Raw genomic sequence first — 16,436 nt, 5'->3', positions numbered from 1 at the left:
CTGTACTTATGTTTCCTGTTTTCCCATTGTCTTTATTTCAAGTTCTCATTTGTAAATCTAAAAACAAAACATTAGCAATCTGTCAGAGGTTGTGTTCATCTCATTTGTCTAGTAATTTATCATCAAAATACTCCTTTTATGTCAGCAACTTAGGGTCTTATGATAAATAATCGGTTGTCCTATTTTGCAATGATTCCTTAAATAGAGGGCATAGGACTATAACATGTACAGGATATAAAAGCCAAAAATTCAAGATCACTAAGAGATGAGTTCATCACAATTGTTTGAAGTTCCCTTGGCTTAAAGAGAATACTATTTGCTGCAGCAATCTAAAAATGATATATTTAACTTTCCCTCCCTTAAGGGAGGTAAATGACTTATTATATATCTGGGTGAAAATGATTGTATGAACCTATTTGTACCTATTCAGAGCCATCCATCCATCTTGCAGTGATCATTCTGGGAAGAAAGGCCAAGTGATGCCATGTTGCTTTTCGTTTTGTTTCAAATTCTTGAACCTTCTGTTGTGAAACCAATGAGAATTATGTGGGTATGTGTGGTAAAACACAAGAACAGTCACCCAGTATCTTCCTGAATACTAAAATTCAGGGGCATGTTTCAATTCTTACACGATTTCTTACCTGCATTTCACACATTTACTTAATCATTCATCTCTCCAATTGTTTAACAGATATTTATTGAACACTAAGTGTGTGTCACACACTGTGCTATATGCTTTCAGTAAGACATAGTCCCTGCCTTTGAGGAACTAATAATCTATGCGTGTTGCAGACAAGTAGGCAGTTGAAGTGTAGTGTGGTGGTACCCGACAGGGAGTGGTATGGTCTGAGGTGGGAGCACACAGAAGGGCGTTCTTGTCCTGATTTGGGAGGTCAGGGTGAGTTTCCTTGAGGAAATGCTGTTCTGTGACAACACCCTGGTTCTTCTGCTCCTCTGGCTGCTTTTTCTTAATTTCCATAGCCGATTCTTCTTTCTCTTCATCTTAATGAGTATTAGTACTCCTTGGGGTCTGTCCCAGTCCCTTATTTCTTAGGATTATACATTTTCCTAGGCACTTTCACGCATAACTATGGCTTCAAGTATCCTTAATACATTCTTGTTGAAGAGAGAAGAGTCAAAGAAGACACTGAGATTTGTGGCTGAAAGAGGGAACAGATAGTCTCACTATTAATGAAGGTATGAATAATTGGAGACAGATTTGCAGTAGGGGAATACTGTGTTCAGTTTTGGACAAGTCAAGTCATAGATCCCTGTGGGACAGTCCAGTGGGGATATTTAATAGACAATTGGAAATAATGAATTTGAAGCTTGGGAGGGAGATCAGGGATGAACATACACATTTAGAGTGATCATCATATAGACAGTAGTTGAAGCCACAGGAGTGGATGGATTAAGTTCATATTCAACAAATTTAATAAAATCTTTGTATGAGCCATTGTGACATTTAGAATAGGAATATGAGTATGGCATGGCCTCTGCTTCCCAAGAGTTCCCTGGGGCAAGGGGCATAATCAAATAAATGCAATATAATGTGAAAAAGGTTATTATAGAAATATATACAAGGTATAGAAGTGGCACAAAGAGAAAGATCACACAGGAAGGATGGAGGACATGGAAGAGAAGAAAAGTAGGGTCAGGACCCGGTAGAACTGCTCCAAAGAATTTGGGAAGCTTCCCAGCTTTGCTGGTCATCTGTTCAGGGCACGTGTCATATCTCATTCATCAGTATAATCCCAACAGAACCCAGACTAATGCTTGTAACATAAGTGCTCAGTAATGTTTGTTGAATAAATGGGCCCAGGGCAGTTGGAAAGAAATGAAAAAAAAAAATGAAGCATGGGATTTCCTCAACCCTGGGGACACTTTAATCATCTCTTATTAGCCTTCCACTTGGAGAGCTTATGCAGGTGGAACACAGAATAAGCTCTCTGAAGAAATGAAGATGCAGCAGTTTCTGTCAGTGCTCTAGTTATGAAATGTTCTTATAGCAAGGTAGATAGTTTATTTTTATTTCTAGTGTGTGGTTATATTGTATAGCCATTGATTTTTCTGTCAAACCATCACTTAGGGTGTCTAAGATAATGGCACATCACCATTCATTTATTAATGACTGTGCTGGGCTTTTAAACAGGAGCCCATCCACATGGGCCTTGCAACCGCCTTTCTTGTTGTTTACCCCTTTAAGTGATGTGTAATATCCAGTAATGATGAAAATGTCTTTCTTGACCTCCTCCCTTCCCTCCTCCCACACACCAAATTGGCAAGTTAGTATTTCATCAGCTTGTGTTGCAAATTGACTTAGTAGGTATTTTTTTTAAAAGATGGTTCTGTTTAAGTATATATTAATACATAGAATTGCTATGAAAAAGAAAAAGAGAAAGACATTGTGTTAAAACCTTATGTTCAAAGATACTCTCGCTACTCCACCAGTTAGAATCCCTCCAAGGGTTGAGCTCCTTCACCTTTATTGCCCAAGGCTGGTTATCAGCTTCATCCCATCTTTTCTGAGAAGTTTGAAGAAAGGAACCTTATTATCATATGCCTACAGCTAGGCTTGGGACTAATGTTCTTCTTAATTCTATCAAAATAACTGTGTATCAATATGATATGCTTTTCATTGTTTTATCTAGCTGACGTAGTTTTTCAAGTCAAAAAAATATTTTTTTCCTGATTATATTCTCCCTCTTGCTGCAGGACAGATCATGCTTTTCTGGAGGGTGAGCTATGGATGCTCCTGGAATGTTTTCTCTGTAATTCAGACTTGCAGGCATGATCGTGTGTGTGTGTGTGTGAGAGTGTGTGTACGTGTGTATGTGTGTGTTGAAAGTGATAGTTCATATCCTTTCAGGTGCTGTACAGTGTTCACAGCATAAGTCATTATCCACCTAGTTTAACCAGAGCATGAGGATTTGCCAGTATATACTTACGTCAAGATTATTTGAGAGAGATAAAAGCCAGTTGCTTCTCCTTCTTCCCAGCACTTGCTCTTCTAAAACCTGAACGTCAAGTAGATTTGTAGCTTTTTCCTTGCTTCCCCATCCACTCTTATGGTCTCCAGTGGCACAGATATATCCCTGTAAAAAGGCATTTGTGAAGTCTGTAGAGTAAGTGTGGAGAAGAAGTCCAAAACTCTTAGAAATAGTAATAATAGCTACAGTTTATTAAGCATATGTACTTTTAAATTCTTACAAAGTCCTTTGAGGTAAAATGCTCCCATTTTACAGGTAAGGAGTTGAGGCTCAGGGAATGTAATTGATGAGTCCCAGACTGTGTAACAAGGGGCAGAGCTGGGATTTGAGTCAGTGCCCTTTCCATTAAGCTACCCTGCTCCAAGAGGGGATACCTTTGGCCATACTCTTATGTGAGTGTCTTTTGGAAGAAGGGTGTCAGGTTGCCAAGAGATAGTCAATAAGCATGTCTCTCTTCAGTTCTTTGGAAGGCAGCTGGTGATGTGCAGGGCAGAGGTGGGGAGGGTCAGGAAGGCCACAGGAATGAGGAGCCTCTGCATATTGGTGGCGGCCAGGAGTCAGCTAAGGATGTGGCTCTCTTCTGTTCCCTTCAAACATGAGTATGTGCTGTCAGGAACTGAGAATAAGTTTATTGACAAAACTTCTGTCTCCATTAAGGAAATGCAGTCTTGGGGCTGAGGCAGAATTGAAATAGTTAATATGGAATGAAATGCTTATTTTCTAAGGACTTAGGACCATGGTGGGTTATGCTAGTAATTTGGAAGACTCTGCTTTCACCTCCTCAAGGGCATAACTCAGCTCGAGGGAGGTCTGCAGCCTTATGCAGGATAAGCAAAATGATCATGTCCTCCTGTGAACTATTTTCCTTATTCCTTGGTACTTTCTTTGGGTTTACCTTGTGCCAGACCTGAAAATCTGGAGCTGTCAGCTCAAGTCCAGCCCCTGCAGAGCGTGGTGGCAAAGTTCCAGTTCCTTATGGAGGTGACTGTGAAGCCAGTACTGCATGCAGGGTAATATTTATGGCTTTGTCAGCTCAGGGTGGCCAAAGGTGCTTTAGTGAATGATGGATGTTTGTTTAGAATGATGATCTAGGGAACTGAGTTACAGTCCAGCCTCCCAGTAGCAAGCCAGTTCCTAGTCCAGAATTTTCCCTAAAAGAAGAAATTTTTGGTCCAGCATCAACAATTCTGGTCCAGTGCAGTGTCAGATGTGATCAAAGACAAGGAACATTTGCCTTAGAGTTGCTGTTTGCCTCAAAAGTCCTCAGACAGCCCACAGCTTAGTGCATGGTGTGCGCCTGCCTGTCCTCTTCTCTGGTCCCTCGGAAGATGCAGGTGATGGAAGGGGCTCTGTCTGCTTTCCCACCTGTCCTGGCACCATGACTCAGAGTCAGCTGATCATCGCCCTGACCTTAGTGTTAATACCTGTTTCTGAAGAGTGAGACAGAGTGTGTCTAGGTATCAATACCGTTACTATGTACAGAGTATTATAGAGTATGTGATTTTCATCTCAGCCTCATAATAACTTTCCAGGTGGGTAAGAAAAAGTTTATTATGCTCTTCTGAAGATCACGTGATTTTATCAAGTTTACAGGAATAATAATTAAGGGAATCAGGACAAGAGCCAGGTGTTCCTAATTCTTAGATCTGTACCCAGAGGTAGACAAACTATAGCTGGCAGGCCAAACCTGGCCCACTGCCTGTTTTTGTATGACCTGCAAACTAAGTGGGGTTTTCACATTTTTAAATAGTTGGGGAAAAAGCAAAAGAAGAAGAATATTTCATGACACATGAAAATTATTCAAAGTTCAATGTCTCTAAAATAAAGTTGTATGGGAACACAGCCACACTTACCCCTTTATGTGTTGACTGGGACTCTTTCATGCTACAGTGATGGAGCTGAGTTGTTGTGACAGAGACCTTGTGGCCCAAAAAGCCTAAAATATTTACACTCTGTACCTCCACAGGAAAATCTGTCAACCACTATAATAGGTGATCAGTAGGTAGAGACCCCTGGTACATACTTATGTATTAATTTTCCAGGGGCACCATAAAAACTGGGTGGCTTAAAACAATAGAAATCTATTGTGTCACAGTTCTGGAAGCTGAAAGTCCAAGATCAAGGTGTCAGCAGGGCCATGCCCTCCTCTGAGGCTGGGTGGAATCTCTCCTTGCCTCTTTGCAGCCTCTGGGGGTGGCCTGCAATCCTTAGTGTTCTTTTGTCTGTGTCTGCATCTGTCCCATCTCTGCCTCCAGCATCACATGTCTGCCTTCACCCCATCACCCCTCTGTGCATGTCTGGTCCAAATTTCCCCATTTTTATAAGGATAGCAACCACATTGGATTAGGGTATATACTGGACTCACCCTAATGACTTCATCTTAACTGGATCATCTGCAAAGATTCTATTTCTAAATAAGGTCACATTCATGGGTACCAGGGGTTAGGACATTAATATCTCTGTTTTGGGGGACACAGTTCGACTCCTGACACTCATCCCGCTATAGTGTGTGGTTCCCACGTTGTCCTTACTCTTCCTTTATTCCCTCCCTGCCTCCCTTTGTACCTCCTTCCCCAGAGTATCAGGATATTTTGCTCCTTTCTTTTCCCTCCCTCTCATCTCCCTTAGTGCATTCACTACATGTTCAGCAAACACTAACGAAGTCCCCACTGTGTCCTCATCCCTATGCCCACCACTGTGCTAAAGTAAAGGGTACACAGATGATGAACAGTTGGCCTCTGGCCTAGACAAGCTTTACAGTGCAAAGCAAAAGATGAGCCACCTGTGACAAGGTTCATCAAAGTGGGGTGTACAATGTACAGTAGAGATTTGGAGAGAGCTTAAGGATCTAAATTCACAAATACTGAGTAGTAATCTTTGAAAATAATCAATGTGGTCCTATTATTTAAAGTACCACAGCTGTTGTCTAAAAAATTATAGATGCTAATAGACATAGAATTTTAGTAGTGTTTCCTCACTATTCTTTTGAATATGAAAATGTACAGGAATATTTTGCCCCTGTTATTTGCCTCAATTACTCCAATCCCTCTTCCTTGCAGCCCTTACCATTGCAGATTAGGACACTCTGCTCTGGCGAAAACAATGGGACAACCCTGCATAGGGGCCTCTAACCTCATTACATTAAGTTGATGGTTTTAGGGGGTTGGGGCTGCAGCTTTGCAGGACAAACTGGACACCACTCAGTGCCTTTTGTCCCAGTATGTTGCATTTTGTTGTGTCTTCTGAGACTTCTTTGTTGCTCTGCTCTCTCCTCCTGGCACTAATTGGCCACATTCAATTACTGATGTGAAGTGCATGAAATGTGTTCTGACAGCTTCTCCTCCCCCTGCCCCAGAGCAATGTCTCACTGGTTTCACAAGACCCTCCTTGCTAGGGTGCTAGGATCAGGGGTGTGAGTTTGCAGCTGAAGCAGGGCATTCATCCTCCTTGTGGTAGGTCTGGTGGGGGTTATTTGTGGACAGCATCCCTGGGTCCTATTATTTTACCTGTGTGCAGTTTGTAAACCGCAGAGTTCCTTCTGCTCCCTGCAGATTCAGAGCTTCCTGCTGATTATCTACCCCCCAAATACTAACCAGGTGGAAACAGCAAAGAGCCATTCCCTACATGAAGTGGAAAACGGTACTGAACACCTCTTCTCCCAACAGTAATCTCTTCCTAGGGTTCACAGTTGCTGCCAACCTTAAATTTGTATTTGGACTTTGTCTATAACCACGTCTCAGTCTCTATTTCACGTAGCCTTTTGAAGGGAGATGTTTTTATCTCTTCTGTAAAATTAACCATTCATTCAGTCTCCTTAGCTTTTATAAATGATGCTGCATAAGAAGAAATAAATGTTTATCTATTAGCAAAGAACCTTTGACACTGATATTGTCAGATTACAGGGACCTCACATTGTTAGTTTTTAAATGATTTTCATGTTGTGCTCTGATGATCCCAAGTACAATTCTCATAACACAGAAGTACTTCTAAAGGCCACTGATTTGAGACTTGGTTTGACCACTTATTAGTTGTCTTGCCAGTGGGTTTCAGCCCCGGGCAAGTTCACTATAGATTCAGTGAGACTGAGGAATGACAATGGAACATTCTTGGGGTAAAAGGGTTTATTACCCAGCTTGTTCTCCTGGTGATCGGTCAAGCACTAGAATAATGTCTGCATCCAACAGTCTGCAGGTCTGTAATCTTCCTCTGTCTCTGCCTTTGTTCAGAGCCCTGGCCAGAGCTCTATATATATAGTGACTCAGTCAGTAATAGCTCATTGCCTGTGGGTGTGGAATCAGTAGCCTAGCAGTAGGCCAATTACATCATCAAGTAGTTTAGGTTCAGGAGAGGATCCTGGCCATAGGAACTTCAATTTTCCCAACACTCCACGCCTCCAGGATTCTCACCTCACTACCACCTACATGCTCTCAATCTTCCTCAATGGTCCCTGTGCAAGAAAGCTAAAGCATTGTAACCAGATTCCAAAACAGCAACAGAGGATGATGACAGCATAGAGATAGTAACAAAAATTTTGATACAACAAAATTTTGTTACAGGAAACAAAAATTATAATAATCTTTAAGCCTGAGGAGGTTATTTCAGCTATATTCAAAATCAGTTCTACTCAGATGAGTTCATAACTCACACTAGTGGTACAGATAGGGAACTCCATGCACTCCAGCAGGTAGCAGTTTTTGCTAGGATGTGTGCCCAATCCACAAAGACCTGAAGGGTGAAAGGACACATTTTAATGACACCAACATAAGCAAATCTTGTTCATTAGGTAGGATGCATGCAAGAGAGTGGTCCTGTGATACGACTGTAGTAGGAAGGGGGTCCCGTCCAGGTCTAGTATACCATACTTATACCATACCTTTACCCCTCTCCCCGTGGGGGTTGTCTATATATAGTGCCACTGGAGATACATGCACTGGCCTTAATGATAAAACAAAACTCCCTGGTAAGGTGCTCCTACCTTTTGGCTGTTCAGGATATACTACTATGATCTTTGGGGGCCACTCTGCTGTTACTTCAGGAATACACAGGAGGCCAGCTTCCAGGCCTTGTACCCAAGGTGCCAGGAGGACCAGCCATCAATGGTCCATGTGTCGAAATGTCCAAGGCCACGTCCACTCAATGGAGTCCTTAGGGTTTAGTGCAGTTGGTGCTGGCAACAAGATATTATTCCTCCTTGGTTTATACTTGCAGTTGTGTAGGGGAGGCAGCAATATGTGTTAACATGTCTACAGGGCTTAGGGCTCTTTTTCAGGGTTTCTCATTCAAACACAGTGGCATTGTCCATAAGTGGACTGACCATCCCCATAGACTATTGGTGTCTGACTTCAGTCCAGATTTTAACAAACCATTGTACCTCTCTATCATGCCTGCCGCAGTAGGATTGTTTGGCACATGAAACTTCCATTTGATTCCTAACTGTTGCACCCATTCTTATAGTGCACGTCCAGTGAAGTGGGTGCCTTTATCACTTTCAATTACCTGTGGTCGGCCATAGACTGCAAAGAGATGCCCCAGGCCCCTTTTGGTCATCTGTTGGTCTGCACAATGTGTAGGAAAAGCAACCAGAAGTTCAGTAGCTGTGTCCACACACGTCATGGCATATTGGTACCCTTCTGACATGGGCAGATGCCCAATATAGTCTATCTGCCACCTGACAAGGTATATCAGCCCCTTAGCTATTGTCCCATGTTGCAGTGGAACTCAGTGAAGTTCCACAACATGCCTGCCAGCAGGTGTGCCATTTTCAACAGTGACATAAATCTTAGGACTGTAGGTCCTTAAAGCACCACTTTTGTTAAACACAAGCTTGTTGGAGATTATGGTGGGGTCCATTTAGGAGGTTTTAAGGTGTACCCTGCTTATGTGGATAATAACAGTTGAATGAGATGTCTGGTAAACTATTCAGTGAAACTCAGAGCTGCACTGTGCTCATTCCTATTCTGACTACCCCTGATTATGAGGTGTTATCTTCCCTCTAACAGTCATTGGTCTTCCTCCCAGGAAATTCCCACGTATTCATGAGTCTGGGCCCCACCCCTGAGGTGCTCTGCCAGGTCTCAGAAAAAGCCAGGTGCCCTGTGGAACACCCTGTACTGTGCCGTCATGTTCCTGGTTTGCAGCTATGCTGTGGCTGTCATGACAGATGGATAGATGGTAGTTACTTGGGTAAAGTGAAAACGAGAGCTATAAACTTAATTAAGTTAGAGGGGGTAAAGTAGTGGGAAAAACATTAGGGAAATCATGGTACTGTTGTGTTGATATACAAGGGCAGAGGCAAATGGTAGGTGTTCAGTAGTGTTTGTTGAATGAATGCATGAGGAATGAATTTCATGTTTTGGGAGCTAACCTGCCTACTTAGCTCATGAATATCTGTCTTATCCCAAGTGAACAGACCTTATGCCTTGATTGAGTGAACTATTAGATATATTTAGCTTTAAATGTGGACATAAATAGATTTGATCTTTCCATGGTTCGAATTTCCTCCCATCAGCTTTCCCTTAATTATCCACAAGTGTTCCAAGCATTCATTAGCTAAATAGGATGCAGATGATGGTCATTAGTCTGGAATATAAATCCTGCTGGCACATTCAATGGCTTTTCACTTGGTTAATTGAAATTTTCAGTATTCATGGACTACAAGAAAACACTGTAATTTTATCATTTATTCAGGGGTTTAATCTTTTTCCATTACAATATTTTAATAATTGTACAATTTTAAAATATATATATATGAATGCCACACTTTGCCTAGAGGGCATACCACTATTTTCGGTGTACAAGTATCAATATTAGTCTACTAAAGTATGAAGAACAAATGGAAATTCATACTTTGTCTAGAAATTCTAAAATCAGTCTGATAAAATGTCTGAGAAAGCGTTCAAGTAGCATGCACTGTTGGGACCCATCAATTCAAGTGTAAGAGACTTCCAAATTGTTAGGAATATGAGTAGATCTAGTCCTGACATCTTCCAATGAGTGAGAAATCATCTAGTATGTCTGTGGGGGTGCAAATTACAGGTATCAAATGGAGCTGCTTTATGTAGGCATCATTCCTTTCAATGGTTCTTAACTTTCAACTGTATTTGACCATTTATCTAAACTATTTGACCCGTTTGGTGGTGTCTGGCTAAGAGTGAAACATACACAAAGGAGTAACTGATGCTTGAAATAAAATTTCATAACATTACCATCTATCTCAGACATTCAGATTCTCAGTTTCTCAATTTTAATAATCCAATACCTAAGCAATCCTCTTGCACTCTACTTTCTTCCAAATTAATCAAAGAAGTATCATATGTTTGCTGTTTTTAAAATATAAATCTCAATTATAGGCATTACATGGCAGGAATTGGCTCAGTAGAGGTAGCATATATCTATATCTTTTTCTAAACCTAACTAGTGGGAATAAAACACCATTGTAATAACTCTCGGAGGTAAACTCTCCCTTAAAAAGGAGTGTAGAACATATGGAGTCTCTTTTCAGTGTTCAATTACTTTGCAATACGCTCCTATCAGTGAGAAGAGGATGAGCAGCTGCCCTTCTGGAAGTTTCTTTTTGTAGGTTGGGCTGGTGAACCATCAGTCTGATCTTCCATCTGGGTTCTGTGCCCAAGGCCTCATCAATGTCAGTTTTTCACCCAACGCACTCTTCCTTCTGGTTTGTTTTTCCTTGCTATTCACTTGGAATATTTCTACAAATGTTTTTAGTGTTGATTTAAGGAAGACACTTTTAAGCATTTCAGGCATCTAAGTTATCTATTGCTTAATGTGTCTCAAGTCAGATGGGAAGGCATTTTATGTTATGCTTCAGTGATCATCTAAAACTCTCTTTACTTCTGTAGATATTCAAGAGATGACCATGTTATTCAGTCAAAAGCTCTTTCCTCAGAGGATCGAGGACAAAAGTAGGCACTATACTTATTGGTCTGCAAACAATGTGCCTGATAAAATGAGGCCCATTTTCTTCATAACCAGGCCTTTCATGACCTCAGAGGACATGTATATGGGTTTCCTCATTTCGTAATGAAAAATTCAAGACCTCAAAGCCAGCAGTCCATCCTAAGCTCACAAGGAGGTCTGTTAAGAAGGGACAAGAATTAAGTGCCCAGACTCTTGAGCAAGTGGTTCCATTTGTTTGTTTGTCCAATGGCTCTTAAAAGAGACCAGCAAACTTCTAAGATCTAATAAGGGGTCATGGTCAACTAGAGTAAATCAGTGACAGCCACTATCTGCTCTTGGCAAAACTGTGTCAAAGTATAGTGTAGTGGACACAGCAGTGCTCCATACAGATCTCCTTGGTGCTAGCAATGCCATTGGCCAACCGCCCTCAGCTGTTAGCCCTCTCAAGAAATGGCCCTTACCTATAAAACATTCTTGCCCAGGGCCATGCTTTCTTCCTGGGCAGCCCTTCGTTTGGCCCAGCATGGGACATGTCGCTCCCATCCCCCGAGCTGCCCAGTTGGTTGACTGAGACCTTTGTCGAGTTTGCACCGCAGCCCAGCCTCTCCCTCTGTTCAGTCCTGCCCCTTCCCTTTCCTTCCACAAAGGGAGCTACCAAGAACACTCCATAATAAAGCTGCATGCTAATCTCTGTCTCACGGTCTGCGTTTTAGGGAGCCCAGTGTGACCTGTGTCTTTAGATGTTTTCCCATTGCCATGAGTGTCAAAAGTCCACATTATGTTAGTTTTCATTTCTTTCCCATCAAAATCTACTTTAGGAAAAAAAAACCCAACGTAAAGAGTCTGCAGTTGGAAAGGATCTGATAAACTTATTCCCTTTACTGTATAACAGACCAAAGGTTACAAGACATGAAATTTCTAGTTTTTCCCCTTTGCAGTGACTCTTATACTTCAGCATCCCTCGAAGGTTTGTCTGTTATGATTCAAAGCCTTACATGGAAAACATTGCTCTAATAAGTGAAATTCTAGGCATCAGTATATAAATAGTCACCAGTAGGGCCTCACCTTTCTTGATTCATTTTGGGAAATTGCTGTAACTGGCCATGTACAGTGCTATGTACTCCATGCTGGTTATCCTGCAAACAGGGTTAGAAGTCGGTGCTCTAGGAAAGTCATCGTGCTTCATTGTGCTTGTGCTCCTGTGACAAACACACCATCATGCAAACTGTGGTGGAGGGGACTCATTAGGAGTTTCCTTTAGTAGAAAAATATTGATGCAACAATCAAGAAGGTCACAGCATGGATAAGTCTCTATGTTTTGAGTCTTTCATTTTCAGTAATTAGAGTGAACATGTTATTGGAAGGTTTAGAAATCCCACCCAAAGTCATTCACAATAGCTGCAGTTAGGAAACTGGAATGCCAGTTAAAGTCTTTCAACAGCAATGAAACGAACCCGACCAAGCGTATAAGTAAAATCCCCTTAGAAAATGGCCAAATTATGGCTACAGACTCTCACTGACCCATGCCATACCTCTTTCACCCTTATTTCAGGTACTGAGATTTCACTGTACTTTTGTCCTCTGGCTCAAGTGGTTCCTTTCTACAAATGTAACATTTAGAACTACTTGTATTAATTTTTTTAGTGAAACCAATTTCACCCATCTCTAACTCTCATTTCTTCTCCAAACATGTTTCTCAGGTCACCTGAGACTGTTCTGGAAGGTTGAAGGTATTGTTTAATTTTGAAGATCATTTTCCCAGGGGCTATAGCACTAATGTCTGAATTCTTAGACATGTTCTTTAATTTACTCTCCCTAGTGGTGTATCTTAAACTTGGTTAAAATGCAATTAGAGTCTCTCAAGTTGCCCCCACATGGAGTCTTCAGTAGCTGGAATCTGGGTCCTCCCCAGATTTTGACTTCAAAAATGAGACTCAAAATCAAGGACAGGAGGAGAAGTTCCCACCATTAGATTTCTATTTCTTGGAAAAAATTGAGTTGCACTAGCCAGGGAATCAGGACCATTCCCATAACTAGCTTCTTTCAAGTTTAGACCACTGGTTCCTAACTAGGGGTGATCTTGCCCCCCAAACCCCACCCAGAGTGGACCTTTGGCAGTATCTGGAGACATTCTTGATTGTCAGGAGTGAGGCTGGGGGTGTGTGCTGCTATCACCTGGTGGGTAGAGGTCAGGCACGCTGTGCAGCACATCATGCCTCTGCCCCACAACAGAGTTTCTCAGCTCCAAATACTCGCAGGGTTGACACTGAAAAATCAATTTAACCAAACCAGGTGGATAATAGACAATAGAAATATGCTAAATAGAGAGAAAATGGATTTTACTATCATTTGGGAGTCTTTTATCACTCTCCATTCCTCTCTCCTTGGGCTTCACTTGGTAATGATATTTATATTTGAGGCTGATCTTCCAGCATTGTCTCCCAAAACTGTCCTGGGATAAGGACTGAAGTTTCACCTGGTGTCATTTTTTTTGCATCTACTCAATGCATATTTACTGGATAACCTTTTTGTGCCAGGCACTGGGGTAGGTAATGAGGCTGTAGCATCAATGGCCAAGTCTTATTGGGTCTTTACCTTCTTGGAGCAGAAATCTGAGCGTGAACATTGAGAACTCTCTCATGACGCGGTGCTCCTGTGTCCAAATGTGTGAAGACGATGAAAGGTCACGAGGAAGGTGTGGGTAGGAAGACTGCAGGCAGAGAGGTTCCCTGTAGCATGCTGAGAGCTGCTTGTTCTTTTGGCTTCTCTCAGTCTCTCCTTACTGGCCCTATCTTTGAACAGTAAACAAGAGTATCTTACATCCCCAAGGAGTGCAGAAATACACCTGGCAGCAGCACAGGACAGGGTGGCATGGAGCTTCCAGATCTGTCCCCAGTCTTGTCAGTGGGGGCTGCTGTGTGTCAGGGTTGAATCTAAGTCAGTGGGATTTATTATAATGATAAGAATGAGTCACAGGCCATAATTCCCTTTGAGCACAGATGGCTGTCTCTTTATGGGAGCCATTTTCTTCCTTTTCTTTGTATTCTGCCATGTCTGTTTTCATCTTGTTTTCTTTTTCGATTTTTGTTTTTCCTCTTTTCTTCCACCCCTCTTTCCCTTCCCCTTTTAGTTCAAACTTTCCGGATGACTTTTATCACTTTCTTCACAAAAAAAATAAAAAACATGCATTAAAAACTGCCAGCAAACCAAATTTTAAAGACGACACCACCCTAAACCTTGAACTTAATTTTGTGTGTGTGTGTGTGTGTATACACACACACACACACACACATCTGTATTTTCTGTCTTTTAATACTGCATATTATTTTGGGCCAGAATATGCACTGGCTTAGATTCTTAACTTTCTCAAGTGCCTGACCTAAAACAAAACAAAACAAAACAAAACCCTATGTGAGGTGGTAAATATTTTATTTTATATGAGGAGAGAATGGGAGAAAGTTTATATACATATAAGATCTTTAAGCCACTCCAATGTTTTTATTTGTTATACATTTACTTCTTTTGACCCTACTTAACCCAAATAAAATTATGCATACACACACATACATTATATATATGCATGTATATATTGCATACATACACAAGGATGTTTATTGTAGCATAGTTTGTAACATCAAACAAAGTAAACAAACAAAAACAGAAGAACCCAAACCTGTAAACCACCGGTGTCCACAGTAAAGGAAAGCATACGGAAAGTGTGGTATACCTGTACTGCGGAGTGTTACACAGCTGTTGAGAAGATTGAATCAATCTATATGAACTGACCTGGAACAATGTTGATAACATCTTCTAAAGTAGGATGGTGTGATCTCTAGAAAGAATGAAACTTATGTATGTGCATATATAAAGCAATACATATAATTAATTTGTAATTACATATAGCATAATATATATTGGCATATGCATAGAGAAACTATGGAAGGATGAACATGTGGACTCATTAAGAATATGTATTATTTTTGTAAATAAAATGTAGAATGTACTGAAAAAATTTCAAAACCAGTCTAGGTGGCTGACTGTTTAACTCTTCATAGGATAATCCAAAAGGACCAAACTTGCATGTAAATCCCAACTGGCCTTCCATACCAAAGTGCCTTTTTAGTGGATCATGAGGCCAAGAAAATATACACACAAATATGTAAAAAGTAAATCACAGGGAGAATGAGTGTGCTAAGGAAAGTGGAGATGAGGTGGTAAGGCCTGGTGTGGCTGCTCAGATGCACATGTGTCTTAAATGGGGAAAAGCTCCACTTCATCACTTGGACTAATAACAGGGTCCATTTGAAAGATTTTGGAATTTGACATTTGCACATACCTCTTCAAGATAAAGAGAACACCACATGTGGCCAAGAGGGTGGGCTCTGGGGTCAGATTGGTTGGCTTGAATTCCTCATCTTTTTCTGAAGTGTGTGATCTTTGACAATTAACCTAACTGCTGCAGTTACCTTGTTTCAAAATGAAGATAAGTAAGAGTCCTTACCTCACTGGATCATTGTAGTCCCATAATGAATGTCCCAACTTGGGTAGGGTGGCAGTGGAAGCAGTGAAGGGTAGACAAGTTCTAATGTGTCTTCCATCTTCCTGTTTTGCAGACCACCGTTTTCAGCACAAGGGCCAGTGAGAAGTCCTCATCTGACTGCAAAAAGGTAAGTCAGCTTCCAGGATTTCCAGCCTGCTGTCACAGTACTAAAAGGCTTGAGAGCTGCGGACATTCAGTTGAAAAGCTATGTATCAATGAGAATGTTCTGATGACGTATTATAGCTCTTTTTCTTCAGAGATGGAGATTTGAATGGTTCTCTTTAAGGATGTGGAAAATCATTTGACGGCATTATGTCATAAATAAGGTCCATATATTTCTGTCTTGCTACTATCTGACATTTTATTCTGCAAGATGAGTATGAGGGGAGACCAGGGCAAGCTGCCATTGCAGGCATCTATATCTTTGTTTGCAAATTTAAATATAATAAACCTAAACCTAATACACTATAAAAGTGATTTTGTATTTTGAAAGCTAATCATATAGCATAGAAATCTGGTTGGGATTCACCACAGTCAAATTTAAGAACCGGTCATGCTTTGCAAAAGGATTAGCTTCGCTAGCATCTGATGGAAGACATCCCTGTAATGGATCATGTCTGAAGAGTGCCTGCTATAACAGTAGCAGCGTGTCTAATTCCTGGCCTTCACAGACCAGGGGGCACTTTTATCCACCTCTTTAATCTCAGGTTTAACTAAATCTTCTCCTTCTTGAGGGGAAAGAAGTGATTTCACAGTTTGAACAACTCAAATAAATTATTTGACACTATCTATTGATATGGAGAACCAGGAGCATAAAGACTTGACCTGCATCTCATATATTAGTAACTTGGCATTTCTTAGGATTTTATACCATGACATTGTTTGCTGTTTCTGTTTCTGAATTTGTTTGATATGGAAACAGGTAGTGGGGATATTTATCTTAAAGGTGGTGTAAGGGCCCACTGTTCTGGTCGTTGTCCATTTCGTTG

General features: G+C 41.1%; 1 protein-coding gene across 16 annotated transcripts in view; it reads left to right on the top strand.

Moving 5' to 3' along the window:
• LOC118923037 (uncharacterized) overlaps window positions 1–16,436 on the top strand; it is a 524,114-nt gene that overhangs the window by 217,626 nt on the left and 290,052 nt on the right. For all 16 annotated transcript variants that reach the window (XR_008997784.1, XR_008997783.1, XR_008997785.1 and 13 more), the window contains one exon: window positions 15,521–15,574. Coding sequence is in view for 11 of the 16 variants with exons in the window: in XM_057502376.1 (XP_057358359.1) it covers window positions 15,521–15,574 (54 nt within the window). In the remaining 5 variants the exon portion in view is untranslated. The remainder of the gene's footprint in view (window positions 1–15,520; window positions 15,575–16,436) is intronic.

The sequence above is a fragment of the Manis pentadactyla genome, chromosome 5 (assembly GCF_030020395.1).
Source record: "Manis pentadactyla isolate mManPen7 chromosome 5, mManPen7.hap1, whole genome shotgun sequence".
Classification (NCBI taxonomy): domain Eukaryota; kingdom Metazoa; phylum Chordata; class Mammalia; order Pholidota; family Manidae; genus Manis; species Manis pentadactyla.
The sequence above is the reverse complement of the archived record's forward strand: the minus strand, read 5'-3'. Positions and strand labels throughout refer to the sequence as shown.